Source organism: Falco biarmicus, chromosome 8 (assembly GCF_023638135.1).
Source record: "Falco biarmicus isolate bFalBia1 chromosome 8, bFalBia1.pri, whole genome shotgun sequence".
Lineage (NCBI taxonomy): Eukaryota > Metazoa > Chordata > Aves > Falconiformes > Falconidae > Falco > Falco biarmicus.
In genome coordinates, this window is record NC_079295.1 from 22,499,650 (window position 1) to 22,516,561 (window position 16,912).

The following is a 16,912-nucleotide window of genomic DNA, read 5'->3' on the forward strand; positions in this document are numbered from 1 at the left end:
GGTTTTGGGTCAGTAGTGCTATCTGTGCAAGTAAAGAATGGTTCACATACAGCAGAACATGTCTATCACCAACTTGGAGCTGAACCCTGATTTTTCTGGGGCTCCTTGAAGTTGTTTGTGAGAATTTTGTTTATCATTGCAAATACATACTGTTCCTGAGGTGGAATCAAAACTGGAATATCAACAACGAAGAAATGTTTATCATATGCTATATATTTGTGGCTGTTAGATGTTATATATGTGGTAGTTGTTATATATTAGAACTGTTTTTCCCTCCTGTATTCTTATGTGAGATATAGCAGAAGATGAATATTTGTACCCTTGCCAATTTGCTTCTGTTTCTTGATTGTGTAAACTTGGATCTGTAGAAGATAAAACTAATTTTATTTCATGGGACTGTTGGTTTTCTACTGCTACAAGAAGTTGTTAACATCCCAACAATTCCAAAAGTGTATTCTCTGACAAAGTTGTGCATTTGTTTTAGCTCTCAGTAGTGTAATTATTTAAACATTTTAATATGCAGCCTGATTACTTCCAGCACATTATTGTGTCAGTGTTGCAGAGCTGCTACTCTGCATCACTATTGAAGCCACAGATTGGAAAATTTGAGATTTTTAACTTATAACAGCACCCTACCTATTGGCGCACATTACAGAAATGGTGGGTGCTAGTTGCTGGACTAATTAGGGCATGGCTGTATACCTAAGTTAAAAGATTTCTTTTAAGAAGTAATAGTTTTTTTATTATTCTAGGCAGAAGATTGAGCGGTGCACTCTCACTGGTACGAATCGGGAGGTAATTGTTAGCACTGCTTTGCATCCGTTTGCGATGACATTGTTTGATCAGCACATATATTGGACAGACTGGAACACAAGAAGCATTTACCGAGCTAATAAGTATGATGGTTCAGATCAGATTGTAATGATCATGAATCTTCCACAAAGACCAATGGATATTCACGTCTGGGCAAAAAGCAAGCAGCAACAGTGTACTAACCCTTGCAACCAGTTCAATGGTGGCTGCAGTCACATCTGTGCACCAGGTAAGCTATTATGCTTGGTGACGGTAAGCTATTAGTGTGGCCTGTATTAGAGTTCATAGTAAAACAATTTTTAGTCATATGGGGACAGCTGAAGTATTTCTTAGTGTTCCTAAATGTTTAATATTTATTTTTTTTATAAATGCAATCAAAATAAAAGGTCATGGTATTTTGCAAACACACCTGAGGGGACAGGCTTCTCTAATTTAAACCAAAACATTGTTTTCTGGGTTTGTAACTTTTTTTCCCCTCTAGGACAAGACATGAAGTGGGGTCTGCAGCATATGTGTATCTTGGGAATACGTACTGATATGCTGAACACGGAACAGACGTTTTCTACCTAATATTTAAAAAATCTTTATGGTCAATATTTCTTTACCACATGATATTATGAAATCGTTCCCTAATGATTTATTTCCAAAATAAACATTTCTACTGCCTCATTTTAAATGTTGGACAATGACTAAGAAGATAGCACAAATTGATTTCTGTCTATACTGTGGGGGGCAGGTGTCCTTTTGAGTCATGGACTGCAGAAACATGCTCTGTATCATCAGCTTCATATTGGGGTGAGACCCGAGTGACATATGTATCCCATCTTTTATCTCTCCTTGTGCAATGTGTAAGGAGTTGAAGTGCTCCAACAGGTCACCAATCCAAGCAGCCAGGAAACTAGAATGGCAGTAATCTCCCAAAAAGCATACCTGTTACAGAGCTGTTCTATGTGTTGTGGGTTTTTGAAAGTTATGATTCTTGACTTTGAAAAACTCATTTAGTGCCTGCCTTCATTTGTAGCATCTTAAATGCCTTTAACAATCTGTCTTGCCTGAAAACAACTCAAACTTCTCTTTGATTTGGAGAAGAGCAGTTAGTCTAGTGCAAGGAGTTTAGAAAACCATCTTGATTTTGAGATAGAGCCTTAGCTGCTGTACGTCTGGTATTTGAAAGCATCAGGTGGTATCTTCCTGCCAGTCAAAAGCTATTTGAACAGCAAGCAAATATTAAGATACTCCAAGTTCTGATCTCAGTTCCTCTAGGGAACTCTGAAATAACTCCTGTGGGTTTTAATGGATTTGCATGTGTCTAATTGAGACTAAAATATGGCTAAGTCACCACACATCTACCTAAGCAGATAGATCTTGCAGGAGTTGTGAGAATTTCATTGTTTTTTCCAGTGTCACAGCTGTGAATGGTTTCATGGAACCCTGTCTAATACGTCAATGTTAAATTTGTTTCATTTTTTGTCTCCTTTTTAAATTTTTTATTTTACCTGTCAAACATAAATTTAGGTCCAGCTGGTGCAGAATGTCAGTGCCCCTCTGAAGGTCGCTGGTATTTAGCTAATAATAACAAGCACTGTATTGTGGATAATGGTACCAGGTGTGATACTGGTTTCTTCACATGTCTTAACGGGCAGTGTATCTCTGAGCGATGGAAATGCGACAATGACAATGATTGTGGTGATGGCAGTGATGAGTTGGAAAGTGTGTGTGGTAAGCATTTAAAATAACTACATGAGAAAGTAATGCATACTCTATCTTGCCTTTACTGTATTCTCTATCACTTTTATGCCTTTATGATCATGGATCTTATGGTTGTAGTTTGGAAATGATCCCTTGCTTGCTCACAGACTTGAGGTCTGAATGGCTGCTGATTTGCTCTAGAATCCAAAAGCTTTTATAGGATTGAGTTTTTATCATGTATAGCCAATTTCTACTTTGTTTAATTCAAATATGTATTTTACTTTTCATGCAGTCCGTTTTGCAGCTGTGTTTGCCCTGGCAGGTAAAAATATTGTGATTTCACTTGTTACTTTGTCAGAGAACTCAGATTACATTTTATCCATGTATATTATTTTATTTTTTTTTATTTGCTGCAGCTTTCCATACTTGTCAGCCCACAGCTTTTACCTGTGGTAATGGGCGATGTGTACCCTATCATTACCGCTGTGATCACTACAATGACTGTGGAGATAACAGTGATGAGGCTGGCTGCTTGTTCCGAACTTGTGACTCCCACACAGAATTTACTTGCAATAACGGAAGGTGTATATCTCTTCAGTATGTCTGCAATGGAGTAAACAACTGTTACGATAATGGCACATCAGATGAGAGAAATTGCCGTAAGTTTATCCCAATCACCTGTTTGAGTCTGACTCTTTAGACCAAAGAAGAGGCAAATGTGTTTGTGTGTGAAGAATTATGATAAAAGCAGCTAAGAGGATAAAAGATTTCTTTATTTACAGTACAGATTCTGCTTTATGTTATTGGAAGTAAACAGAATTGTTAAAAGATATTCTGGAGTACCCCAAGATGTTACATAATAACTATCGCTTTAAATAGTCTGCCTTGATGCAACAAATCCTTATGCAGTGCTTAATGTAACATCTTATGAGCAGTTCCATGGACTTCAAAAAGATTATTTCAGAAGAATTGGTTACAGGGCTTATATTTTTGCCATATTAGCCTGGAGCTTGACGATGGGTTTTTACTTTGTGTCATGCTATATTAATTATACTAGATTTAATCATCAGGAATGTAAATTGTGACTGTTATACAAACACAGTTTATATTTATTCTGTTTAAAATTATATGCCTTATAGCTCTCAAAAAGTTATCAGTTATTTTTGCTTTCCTTAAGATATAAACTGTGATTAGTTCAATCTTGACTAATATTGTAGTTACTGAAACTGATCATGCCTTTGCACTAAGATTGCATTCTTCAGTGGAAAATTTATATCTGGAGTTAGAGAAATCAAAAATTTATTTAGAGAATATTTTTTTACATATTTATATGTACACTGATTTTTATTTTTTTTTTTTTTTGGGGAACATATTGCCTGTGACAATTTTCTTATTCTCAGTGAAATCTGAGTATTTGAAATTCATGGTCTATTTGTCATTTGTAGTTAGTCTGGTTCATACAGTAGCAGCTGGTTGCAAATGCAGGCATTGCATTCCATCACCTCCAAGTATTGGCATGTGTTTCCTTGATAGTGATTTTGTCAGGATTTTTGTCAATAAAAGCAATTATCTAATTGTTTCCATGTAGCAGGAGCAGTATGAGTGCACTTTAGCAAGTGAGTGTCGTGGGACTTTTTTTAACAATATTCTGTATCTTGCAATGAATACAGCATAATAGTATGAAAAAAAGCTCTAAAGAACTTTGTCATTCCCCCCCCCCCCACCACCTTAAAGCGGAGCGCACTTGCCAGTCCGGTTTTACAAAATGTCAAAGCACGAATATTTGCATTCCTCGAACATATTTGTGTGATGGAGATAACGACTGTGGAGATATGAGTGATGAGAGCCCTACTCACTGTGGTAAGTTAATAGACCCTTGGTTACTTTTCTTTTACTTCAGTAATTTATTCCACTGCTCTTTACCTTTGACATAACTCCAACTGTTCTCAAAACATCTACTCTTGTAATACTGAAGATTTATAAGGTAAATGTATTGTATTATTAGCTCTCAACTATCTAAATCATGCCTTTATCTAATAAAAAAAGATCATAATTTTTTCCAGTATCTTTATACATCATTTGAGGGTTCATTCCTTTTGCTAATTCTTCTCTGTATCCTTCATGGTTTTACAAGGTAATTGTCCCTTAAGTATTACAGCGAGTTGGCCTTTTCTGGAACTTTAACATTAGAATATTTTTCCTTCTAATCAAATGAAATTGTATACAGTCTCAAATGTAATTAGTTATGCATGCTTTAGCACATGATTCATTGTTCATTGTAGCTTCCAGTTAGTATATAAAAGTGTCTAGTGTTCAAGCAGCCTTAATTACAAACCATCTTATCTTTGCTAGTACAGACATTTGTATTAGGTAGTACTTTTCCCATATAATTTTTTTTGTATCAGTTTATAAACCATAATGGATATTTTTTTTTTAATGTTGCCTCAGCAGATTGTTTTTGCCAACACTAGTTTTCCTGGAGGTACCTGCCTTCAATTAACTATGCTACAAATTTTCTAAAATATGAGTTCAATTTTTCTAGCCAGAATGTGGCTACTTTTATCTAAGGAGCCCTATGTGTCAAAAATATGTGGCTATATATAGAGACATAGCGAGTCTTCTGCTGCTCATGAAAGGTGTGCTTTGTCCCTTCTACTGTTTATGTCCCAGCAGCACTGCTGAATTATTTGAATTGAGAAGCGGTGAAGGAAAAGAAAGAGAGAAAGGGAGAATGGGAGATGAAAGAAGCCCCAAGAGGTTAATGAGCAATGTGTTAATTGCCTTTGATTCCATCATTAAAGGCACATAGAAGAGCAAGTTAAAAGGCCAGACTGGGTCCTTTTTGGTATCTTGAAAACATCAGAGGGTACAGGAAAGTATCAGTAACTACTGAAGAAATTATCAAAACCCACTATACATGCCAGGATCAAGGGGCTCAGCCAAAGTGCAGAACGAGTGTTTACAGCATGCTTAGGTGGAACTATTCAGAGTTACCATTTGTTCTTCACTGCCTTTAAGAAAAGGTTCCTACCTACAAGTGAAGAAAAATCAGTGGAAGAACAAGGAAAGCATTATCTACCAGGAGATATTACTTCCTTACTGCACATTTTGATTCTTTGTAGAGCATGGAGTCTGCTGCTGCCTGGTTTGGTCACTGGAGAAATTAGTATATCAGACTGTGGTCATTTTCTTGTGCACAAATCTCCAAGTATAAACATAGAACGCATTTACGGTTGCTGCATGCAATCCAACTCTCGGGGCAAATTCTCTCTACTTATTAGCTGATATGTATACCCAAGGAGAGAATTAAGCCCATTTTTTTGCATACATCAGGCTAGTTTGTTCAATGAACTCTGCAGGTAGGCTGTGAAAAGACATCCTTCCTAGCATAATTTTTTCTCTTTCTTTTTTGGGGTCTGTTATATATTTGCATAACATTGACTCAAAAGCAACTTAAAACAAGTTGGAAAGGTAACAGAAATAAATCATATATGGGTTTTTTCTTGCAGTCTCACTGACTTGCACAAATAGTGAATTTCGTTGTACATCGGGGCGTTGTATTCCTGCTCATTGGTACTGTGATCAAGGAATAGACTGTGCTGATGGCTCTGATGAACCTGCCTCTTGTGGTAAGTTTACACTCAGAAGATATAACGTGATGGGATATGGGAAATCAATAGTTTCTCTTGTAGGCAGCAGCCTGGATCTAAACTAGGTGGAAAATAAGTATCTTCTGAGAGTCATTCACTGACTTTAAATAATGTGGGTCACTGAATAATTAAAATCTTAAATACTTAAAACTGTGTATGGAATATGAAGACTTTTAATTGTCACAATTGATTGCTCTTAATGTAATTATTTTTAATGTATAACCTCCTGTCTTTATAAGACTGTGATGGTGGTGAATCAAGTGACAAAAAGTGGCAAGTATTTTTATACTGTTTTGGATGTAAAAGCAGATGTTATGCTGTACAGGAATTGTGCATGCAATATTGCATTTGGGCAAAAAAGGAATGTGGGTTGCAGAGCAACATTGTTGACACGGTATGAAGTAGAGTATTGTAGTATTACAATAAGTAAATCCCCTATGTACAATAGAAACTGATAGTAATAAGCAGAGGAGAGGGGGATAAAGATGAAAAGTAATTTCCAGGGAGCAAGAGGAGGGGCTAACTGAAGTCACTGGAGTTTATATTACAACAGTCATTATTCTCACTGTAAAAGTTAGCATAACAAGGCAGAAGAAATTCTTCTATGATTTAAGCAGGGCTGGTAGTTCACTTTGCACATTGCTGGAGTTGCACCTTTAGTTTAAGAAAATGTCTTGCATTTATACCTTTTATATTTCTGTGTGTATATATATATACACACACCTTATATATATATATATACACATACATACATACATACCTTAACTGTCTTACGCTTAAGCTTCTATCTTACGTTTCACTGTCATAAGATTCTCCCTAAAATACCTTTCTTAGATTTTCATGGCAGTGCAGGTTAGTTTAATGAGCAGAGTGACTGTGTTTGTTTTTAAGTGCCCCAAATGCGGACTTGTTCAAGTGACCAGTTCAGATGTGACGATGGAAGATGTATCCCAGCAACATGGATCTGTGATGGTGATAATGACTGTGGGGATATGAGTGATGAGGATCAAAGACATAATTGTGGTAGGTGTTTAATGCAGTAGATACTGTGCTTTGTTTGTTTGTCTTGTAGGCATTTTTTAGAAAACAACCAATTGCTAAACTCCTACCCTCTGCCAATTTTTCTATCCATAAAGGTGCAGATTAAGCATGAGATAAACTCTTACTGTACCTTCATTTTCATTATATTGAATTAAAATTGAATATTTTGCTGGTAAAAAAAGTATTTTTTCTGATTTTGTAATTACTCTTATTTGTTGAGTTCAAGTGGAGATATAATTAACCTGGGTTGTTTGTATGATTTGTGCAGCAATAGCAGCTTCAGTGGAGATACTCCCTGACTGTCACACAGACTGTTTTGTGCATATTAATAACCACATGGTTTTGGCCTAATTTCTTCAAAAATTAGTCAGCGAGATAAGCATGGCTGTTTAGAGGGTGAAAAAGGGAGTAAGGTTCACCAAGCCTGGTCCTGCTCCTTGAGTCTTTTAATAGTAGCTGGATACACTTGCAGTCCTTGCCCTTTTTAGCTGCAATGGTGCTCCCTCTGTTTTCTCCCTGGAGCATGGAATGCCTTGAAGAAAGCAGAGGATAGAGATACTAGGCTTAATACCTGTTCAGCTCCCAGGAAATCTGGCCAGACACATGAAGAGCTTATGCCGAGAATCCAACAAGCTCCAGAGTTCTGTACATACTAGCATTGCCTAAGGAATCCTAAAGTTCTTGGGCTCCCAGTCAGTCTCCATGAAGAGCAATGCTCAGTGAGACTTAGTGGGAATGCATATGAGTTTTGTATATGAGAGGGTACAGTGGTATCTGTCTCTGCACATGCAGCACAGCATGGCTTTATTGTGGATTACGGGAGGATATCCAGGCTGCGTGTGTGTGTGGCAGGGGAGGGTGTTTCATACACAGAGTATAACGTGGTGTATCAGCGAACATGTTTTTCTTTCAGCAAATCGCAACTGTACAGCAGCAGAGTTCACGTGCGCCAACAATCGACCCCCACTCAGGAGGTGCATTCCTCGGGCATGGATCTGTGATGGTGATGCTGACTGCAGTGATGCATTTGATGAACACCAGAACTGCACAAGAAGATCTTGCACAGAAAATGAGTTTACTTGTAGTAATGGCTTGTGCATACGAAACACTTACAGGTTTGTAACTACCTGAACCGTTGCAGAAATTCTCAAAATTCTGAAAGTGAAGGAGCTAATTCAATCTTTTTTTTCACACTATTTAGTTGTTAAGTAGATCTGCATATTGCAATGAAACTGTTTATCTGCTCTGCATTCAAGCATTAGTTTTCATTTGAAAATGCTCTGGAATTTTCTATTTTAATATTCCCAGTGCTCACCATTAGCATTTAATCCTTTTTATTGCGCCTAGTAACGTCTCCTGGGGTGATTCTGTTCAGCTTGTAATAGAAATGGGGAATACATGCAGGACTGGCAGGGTCAGACCCTATATAATATTAGCCTGGTTTCTGAAAGTGTCTTCCATTGGAGCCAATAATATCTGACCTTTGGAAATCGGGAGAGTATGTTTATCCATCTGCCCTAGAGATGGTGATTCTCTTCTTATATTTGAAAAAAAGTGTTCATTCTTCTTCAGATGTGACAGGCGGAATGACTGTGGTGATAGCAGTGATGAAAGGGGATGCATTTATGAACCATGTCAACAGCACCAGTTTACTTGTCAGAATGGGCGCTGCATTTCCAAGGCCTATGTCTGTGATGGCGATAACGACTGTGGTGATGAATCTGATGAGCTGGAACATCTCTGTAGAACACCAGAACCAACCTGCCCTCCCCATCATTTTAAATGTGACAATGGAAACTGCATTGAAATGGTTAAAGTCTGCAATCGGTTGGATGATTGCTTAGATAATAGCGATGAAAAAGGATGTGGTATGTGTAGATCTATTTGTACTGTCATAATTGAAAATGCTTAGGCAGCTTTAAAAAAATGAACTCAAGAGAATTGCTTTGATTAGTCATATCTATTCTATGGTTGTTTCTCAGAAGGATTATAAGAAATGTATATATCTATTTTTTTTGTTTTAATTAAATCATACTTATTATATACCATTTTAACAAACCGTGAAAATTAGCTAATTATATAAACTAAATATAGTTTATACATTGTTATATATTGCTCTTACATTTCCAAAATACACCACTCAAAAGTGTGTATTTTTCACTTGGTGTGTTTGGTGACAGACCTCAAAGGTGCTAGAATAATTTTAGATTAGATTAGATTATTTTTCTTGCTCTTTTATTACAGTAGCCTAGATCAATATTCAGTGTTTTCAGGGTGTAGCAGGGGAGAGAGGTGGAGAAAGGATGTTGGAAAATGACTGTACTACTTGCTCTGCTAGCTAGTTCCTTGAATAGAACTCCTTTCCTTCCCCAGGTATAAATGAATGCAGTGACCCTTCAATCAGTGGATGTGATCATGACTGTACGGACACACAGACAAGTTTCTACTGTTCTTGTCATCCTGGATACAAACTTATGTCTGATAAACGGACTTGTGATGATATTGATGAGTGCAATGAAACTCCATCAGTATGTAGCCAGATTTGTGAGAACACAGCTGGCTCCTACATCTGTAAGTGTGCCCCAGGCTATATCCGGGAGCCTGATGGAAAAAGTTGCCGGCAAAATAGTAATATCTCCCCATACCTTATTTTTAGCAACCGTTACTATCTGAGAAATCTCACAGCAGATGGTCAGTCTTACTCTCTCATTTTGCAAGGACTGAGAAATGTGGTGGCACTGGACTTTGACAGGGTGGAAAAGAGGTTGTACTGGATTGATGTGGGGAGGAAGGTCATTGAACGAATGTTCCTAAATGGAACAAATAAGGAGGCAGTGATAAGTGATGATGTACCCAACGGGGAAGGTATCGCTGTTGACTGGGTTGGCAGGTAAGAAAATACGTTTTTTGTCTTTCTGGGCTACTAAGGAAATGATGTGTGAGGGAGTTTATCTTGGGATTTTTCTCCCACTTCATATGGAATTCCCAATGAGTGCTGAAATAGTTTTGGATTGTGGATGCAGCGTTACACAACTGCTCTGGAATTGCTTATCAGCATCTAATACATTACATAACGCTTTCCTTTAATTGTTCTCATATCTAGTATACTGAGGTTATATCAGAGTTGGTTTCTCATCAATAATGAAGCAGTGCATATGACCCTTGGAAAAACTTGTTAGGAAACCATTAATAAATGGACTAGGCAAGCAGGCAGGTGGGATGTTACATGTGGCTATGGGGTAGGGGTTCTGAGCTTATGCATTTTATTTCTTTGCTAGCAGTTGTTGAGGTTGGGATGCAGGCTTCACTCTATGCATAAACAATATGTCAGAACAGATAACTAGATTCCAATAAAGTAATAATAAACATTAATGAAATTTAGCTCCTGTACCAATGCGAAAAGCACATTTCTTTTGCTCTTGAAAAATGCATCTTTAACTGACTGACAATCAATGTGATCCACATTGTTTGCTGTAAGGAGGGCAGTGTAAGGGTGAGGTAATTGGAAAACATGTTGCATTGTGGTGATTTTTTGAATTATATACTGCGTGTCAAAAAGTAGTCTGATTTACTCCCACAGAAACTCTGTCCTTATGTGGTGCCCTTTCTGACAATGTTCTTGGCTGTGTTTCATTAAGTTTTGCTTTCTGAGTGCAGTATTAGTATGAAAATTATAAATATCATGGATCAGACTGAAAAATAATGAGAATTGTTCAAAAAGTCACATTTGGAACTTCTATGAGAGTGTTTATATGAATATAATAGTTTTTATTTTTAAACCACTTTCTCTCTAAACCTAATGATAATTAATGTTGCCAGCAGTCTTAAATGCTTTATGATTCATGGACAGGTGAGGAAAGAAAAGCCCAATTTTAGCTGAAGTGTTCCTACTGTTCCATTACTAATACAGTTACTGAATTATTTCAGCTACCTTTAGTTATGTCCTCAGTCAATTTTTGTTTAGCTGTTTCAAAGGACAGTACAATGGTTGATAAGTTTTTCTGCTCATTTTCAGTACAGGGGGAGGACTGGAGGATGCCATGAGGTGCAGATTGGGGAAGACTACCTTCTATTCCCTTGTGGGAATGGTACTGCTGAGGGTGGTTTAGACAGAAGCTGTATCTGTCAAGCTATTTCTGGAACGACCCCGTGAATGCTGGAGCTGACCAGCTGTGCAGACAATTTCAAAGTAGCCTGCTGTAGTTCTAACTAAATTAAATGCTTTGTTTTGTTGCAGGCTTTTAAAAATCATTGCTTCAGCTTGCATGTTTTCTTTGATTACAGCTGTGTATAATTCCTAGGCAAAGTAATAGAAGCGTTAGAAATTTCTAGGTGAAGTTTAAATTGGACTATGGAACTGCTTAGGAATTTTCAAAGGAGAACCTGGCAACTATTCTACTTGTTTGATGAGAGCAGAGGTGGCAGTGTGGTGATTCTCTCCAGTACTTTACAGCCCTGGTCACAATCCATTGCACTGCACGTCTTTTCCTGCTCCTCTTCACTGGCCATTGTTGGTAGGAGAGGAAGGGAAGAGAAAGGGAGGTTAGGAATTTTTAGGCAAATGGCATATTATTACTCAATTGGGCAACTGAAAGTTTGAATTTGGCACCAATGACTGTGGATGCCAGAACAGCAGGAGTGAAAAAGGCAGTCTGGAGCATGGTGTAGAAGAGTTGTCAGTATGGTCTGTGTATTCTTCCTTTACAGTGGGTGTATTACTTCTAGGAGTAAAAAACCTGTGAAATTTAAGATGCTATGAAGCAAAATAAATTAAAAAACAGCAAATAAGAGTAAATAAATTAACTCTAAAATTTCAGAAAATTGTACTGGGTGGATGCCTACAAAGATTGTCTCTATGTCTCTGAACTTGATGGAAGATTCCGGAAAAAACTGGTGGATCAGTGTGTAGATGCCAACAACACTTTCTGCTTTCAGTACCCCAGAGCAATTGTGGTTCATCCAAAATATGGGTATGACATTTCAAGAGTGCTTTTCCTTTCTTTTCTGAATAGTCTTGCACTGTCTCTGAAAATTTGAAATAAATTTTGGCTGTCTACACTCAGATTTGCATGGCATTATATTTTAGTTGCGGCTTAGGAAAAATAGTATCTTATCTTTTTTAGGTATTTATGCAGGCTGTCAGATATCATTGAAAGTGGAATTTGGACAAGGAAGTTTTGGTTGCCAGGGTAAAAAGGTTGATGGACATCTGTGTGGTTTGTTAGATGGTGGGGCTGCCAGTTGCATTCTTTGAAGATACTTGTGATCACGCAATTGGCTGCTGTAGCAGTTAAAGCAACAAATTAACAGTTTTCTGCTTTAGTTCTGTTGCAGGAAACACTGTGTTTGAGGTGTGGTTTCTAATATTTACTTCAGCATATTTTTACAACAATCCTAACTATAAGTATTTATTTGGACAGGCAAATCTACTGGACAGACTGGGCAGATCGAGCCTATATTGGACGAGCAGGCATGGATGGCAAGGAGAAGACAGTAATTATCTCTACAAAGTTAGAGTGGCCCAATGGACTCACCATAGATTACACCAATGACAAGCTGTACTGGGCAGATGCCCATCTAAATTACATTGAGTAAGTACACAGAAATGAATAAAACAACTGAATAATTGCTTATGTTGGATTGCAGTGGTAACATTTATAGGTGCTGTAAGCATCCGTATGTACCCACTGGCTCTATAGGAAACCAGAGGCAGAAAGTCTGGAGTAGCAGGTGATATGAATCACTAGATGACACAGTAGCCTAGTTCATATCTTTGCTGGAAGTGGTCCAAAAATTATAGTGAAAAGATTCACAGTCTGTACTTGAATATGCAACTTCTCTGTACCTAAGCGTACAACCTGAACCAAAGCAAACTGAATATAAAATCACTGTTTTTTTCCTGATTCTCTTGTTTCTGCCTATAGATAGGTGTTGAGCTGTAACTAAACTAGTTACATGCTAATAAAATGGTATACAAAGCGTTAGAGTATCTTTGAACATTTGTCCATAGGTACAACATGGAATTTCTTGTTAGCACATGGGATTCTTTTGTGATTCAAGAAAAATCTATTAATTGCTTCTAGTGTTAGAAAATTTCCACTTAAATATCAGTAAAAGTGAGTAACTAGCATTCTGGTTCCTGTCAAGGTACTGAAATACTCAAAAAGCATTTCTCTGTATTTATATTAGTATATGTATTTTTATTAATATTGACATGTACATTTAGGTTTATATGTACTTCTATTCTTCTTTTCAGTAATTCTTCCAGCAGCCTTTTAAAAAATGTGTGTATTATTTATATGTATGTTTCTCTGTCTTGCTTTCTCTCTTGGATTTCATAATTTCTCCCTATAGCAAGGTGATAGTAAAAATACAAGATCTTATTGAAGATATCTCATCAGAGGAGGCTTTAAATCAGAGACAGGTAAAATCTAGGAATATGAGGCCTATTATTGTCTTGAGTGTTCCATTATTAGCAGTCGGAGTGATACAGGCAAGCTAGTCTCCTATGTTACAAAAATAACTTGCTGTAAGGCAGAAAATGTGCAAAATTTAATTGGACTAGCTGATATGCTTCTGTGGGAAGGCTTTACATTTTGGTGGCTGTTCCTCTATTCCGTTTATTTGCCTAAAATAACCTGGCTTACTTTCCTGCTTATCTTAAAATGAATTCCCTGAGGACGGTGCTCTATCAGTAGGGACTAAAGAAGCTTCAGTTCCACATGGTATGAACCTGGTCACCAATAATGAAGTACCATAAGCATGTATAATTAAAACGTGAGGATGTGTTAGTATTTATCTGAACGTTTCACACATATTTCTTTGTGTAGATACTCTGACCTGGATGGACATCATCGTCATGTGGTATATGATGGCACTTTACCTCATCCGTTTGCAATAACAATTTTTGAAGACACAATATATTGGACTGACTGGAACACAAGAACAGTTGAAAAGGGAAATAAATATGATGGATCAGACAGGACTGTTCTTGTGAACACCACACACAGGCCATTTGACATCCATGTTTACCATCCATACAGACAGCCATTTGGTGAGAAAACAGAATTGGTTTTGCATTTAGAGGGTCAGCTGTTATCTGGAAACTAATTGTAAAGGGTCTTAAGTGCACTCAGCTTTTAGCTTTGCTGAGGTGAATAAAATGCACAGAGCAAATGTAGTCCTCTACTTCATGCTTATAAATTGTCATTTTGAATAGCAATGACTGGAAATGCATGCTTTTAAATTAGTTTCTAAAACGTCATGGCTTAATAGCGTACATTTCCTGTATATGAAATCATATATAGTTCTTTCACTAAGTGCCTAGTTATCTAGGTCTTCTTTTTCAATGTATTACATCTTTTAATACAGTATTGGAGGACTTTATTGTAAATTGAGACCTTTGTGTCCTGGGATTTGCAAAGTATGGTAATATTTATTCTCTGTTTTACCAGTTAATAATCCTTGTGGCACCAACAATGGTGGTTGTTCCCATCTTTGTCTAATAAAAGCTGGTGGTCAGGGTTATTCCTGTGAATGTCCCGATAACTTCATGATAGTACAGTTTGGCAATACAGCCCACTGCCTTCCAATGTGCTCTAGCACCCAGTTTCTCTGTGCAGACACTGAGAGGTAAGTCCACTGCTGACAATCTTTTTTCAATGTCTTTTTAAGGATGTGTTTTACAGTATAGTCTCTTTCAAAGGGCATGAAATTAGGGTTTTCTTCTGCACTCACTATGAATTCGTGGTGTGCTTACAAAGACAAAGCCAGACAGTCTTCGATTTTGGAAAAATACTTCTAGACTCATTGTTTAAATAGTATTTTTTTTACTTCCTGTTGTATGACATCGCTAATGTAGCAAAGTTTGGGTTGTTAGAAACATGTACCTCCCAGAAAACATTTCCAGTTGAGTTCGTGAACCTGGAACCTTCTCTTTATTTTTTGTACATCTTTTACAACGTACCTGTTTCTGCCAAATATATGCTGTCAGTGGCCCAGGAAAGCCATTTAGCTGATGTAGGGGCATATTTCTGACCCTTTTTCTTGAGACAACAGGAGTGGAGGGAGAGGAATGGTGATATAAGAGCTACTGTGCTGATATTGTATCACTCTGTGTGGCAGATGTCCTTATTGGGTGGCCTTTTGAAGCAATGTTACATTGATAATCTCTAGTGAAATTCTTGTGGTAAAGTTCAGGTGAATTATTAAAATGTTACCTCATTAAAAATCCAGTTGAAGATTGATTTAAAAAGGATGAGAGATGGTTACCATAAATACACATAAAAATTAAATCCTCCTTGATTTGCTGTGAACTTTCTTCTAGAGGCCCACCAATATAATCTGTTCTGGTGACAGTATTGTGGCATATTTTTTTAGCATTTGACATATGAAGTGGAAGACATGACATTCAAGACGTCTTGAAAGTCTCAAGAAATAACACTGAGGCAAAACTCTCTTATGTGCTGTAAAAAGATGGTTGTGTAATGACTGTATATCTGTAGAGACACTTCCTAAACAAAGAAAACGCTGTTTTCTCTTTGTAGGTGTATTCCTATCTGGTGGAAATGTGATGGGCAGAGGGACTGTCGAGATGGCTCTGATGAGCCCCCTACCTGTCTGCACCGATACTGTCCGGTTGGTCAGTTTCAGTGTAATGATGGGAACTGCACAAGTCCACATTTCCTGTGTAATACCCAGCCAGATTGCCATGACAGATCAGATGAAGATCCTGTACTTTGTGGTATGTTACAACTAATAAATTCAGGTGTTTTGCAGGACAAAACTTATAAACTATATATAAATTTCAGAATCATTATCTTTTTTTCGCAGATGAAGAAGTGAGGTAGACAGATGCAGTCTTTTCTAGTCTTGCACCTGCTACAGCAGTTCACCTCAGTGCAAAAGCAGGGTAGAGGAGAGCAAAAATGTACTATATCAAAATTTAACATTTTCTACACCTTTGGGACAGATTTGAACTAGTGTAAATTACAATCTGAGGTATAAAATACTAGAATCAGGACACACTTTGTTTTGTTCTCAGTAAAGTATACTGAGTATGAGGAACTTAAGGCCTTCCTAATGCCCAGGTCAGTCTACCACGTATGTTCATTTTCTTTGTATTCTAGAGCTTTATGTAATGGGACAAAATTATTTCACCCTCTGCATTGCACAAAATCCAGTGCATGTGAGATTTTTTTTTTTTTTGAGAGCTGTTTGTGATGGCAGTATTTTAGAAATGTAGCCTAATTATGCTTGTGGAATAATGTTGCTTCCTTAAAAACTTGTTTTATTCCTCATACTTCTATCTAATTTTAAAAATCACATCCTTAGTTCTCTTTTTGTAAATAATGTAGTTCTGGTAGTTGCAAGCTTAGTAATACAGAGGGGAGGTGGTGGTGGGGAGAGCAGTGTGGTTGTATAATTGGTAGTTTCACTGCCTTCCATTAGCAAAAGGTTTCTAACAGTGACAGAATTAAATAGAATGTCAGTTTTACCTGAGTTTCAACTAGCTAATCTCTTAAGTGTGGCACAAGGGAATATTAAATAAGTAAAAATGTGGCAGCTGCATAATTTGTCACCAGTTTTAATATATACTAGGTACAATAAAAGTCAGTTTAGGTCTACATAATTCCTTCTGCTCATCACCTTGTGCATGGGAATAGAATCCTTTAGTCTAGAAAATGTATGGAAATTATACTGTTTCCCCTTGAACATTT

At 37.2% G+C, this 16,912-nt stretch overlaps 1 protein-coding gene across 4 annotated transcripts in view; it reads left to right on the forward strand.

The window, feature by feature from the left end:
* LRP2 (LDL receptor related protein 2) overlaps positions 1 to 16,912 on the forward strand; it is a 128,028-nt gene that overhangs the window by 81,597 nt on the left and 29,519 nt on the right. For 2 of the 4 annotated variants that reach the window (XM_056349576.1, XM_056349577.1), the window contains exons 42-56: positions 753 to 1,042; positions 2,329 to 2,532; positions 2,795 to 2,824; positions 2,919 to 3,161; positions 4,237 to 4,362; positions 6,012 to 6,131; positions 7,044 to 7,175; positions 8,107 to 8,308; positions 8,766 to 9,061; positions 9,567 to 10,083; positions 12,011 to 12,163; positions 12,614 to 12,784; positions 14,024 to 14,247; positions 14,648 to 14,825; positions 15,740 to 15,936. In XM_056349576.1, coding sequence (XP_056205551.1) covers positions 753 to 1,042; positions 2,329 to 2,532; positions 2,795 to 2,824; positions 2,919 to 3,161; positions 4,237 to 4,362; positions 6,012 to 6,131; positions 7,044 to 7,175; positions 8,107 to 8,308; positions 8,766 to 9,061; positions 9,567 to 10,083; positions 12,011 to 12,163; positions 12,614 to 12,784; positions 14,024 to 14,247; positions 14,648 to 14,825; positions 15,740 to 15,936 — 3,083 coding nt within the window. The remainder of the gene's footprint in view (positions 1 to 752; positions 1,043 to 2,328; positions 2,533 to 2,794; positions 2,825 to 2,918; positions 3,162 to 4,236; positions 4,363 to 6,011; positions 6,132 to 7,043; positions 7,176 to 8,106; positions 8,309 to 8,765; positions 9,062 to 9,566; positions 10,084 to 12,010; positions 12,164 to 12,613; positions 12,785 to 14,023; positions 14,248 to 14,647; positions 14,826 to 15,739; positions 15,937 to 16,912) is intronic. The other 2 variants (XM_056349578.1, XM_056349579.1) reach the window with 1 other exon arrangement.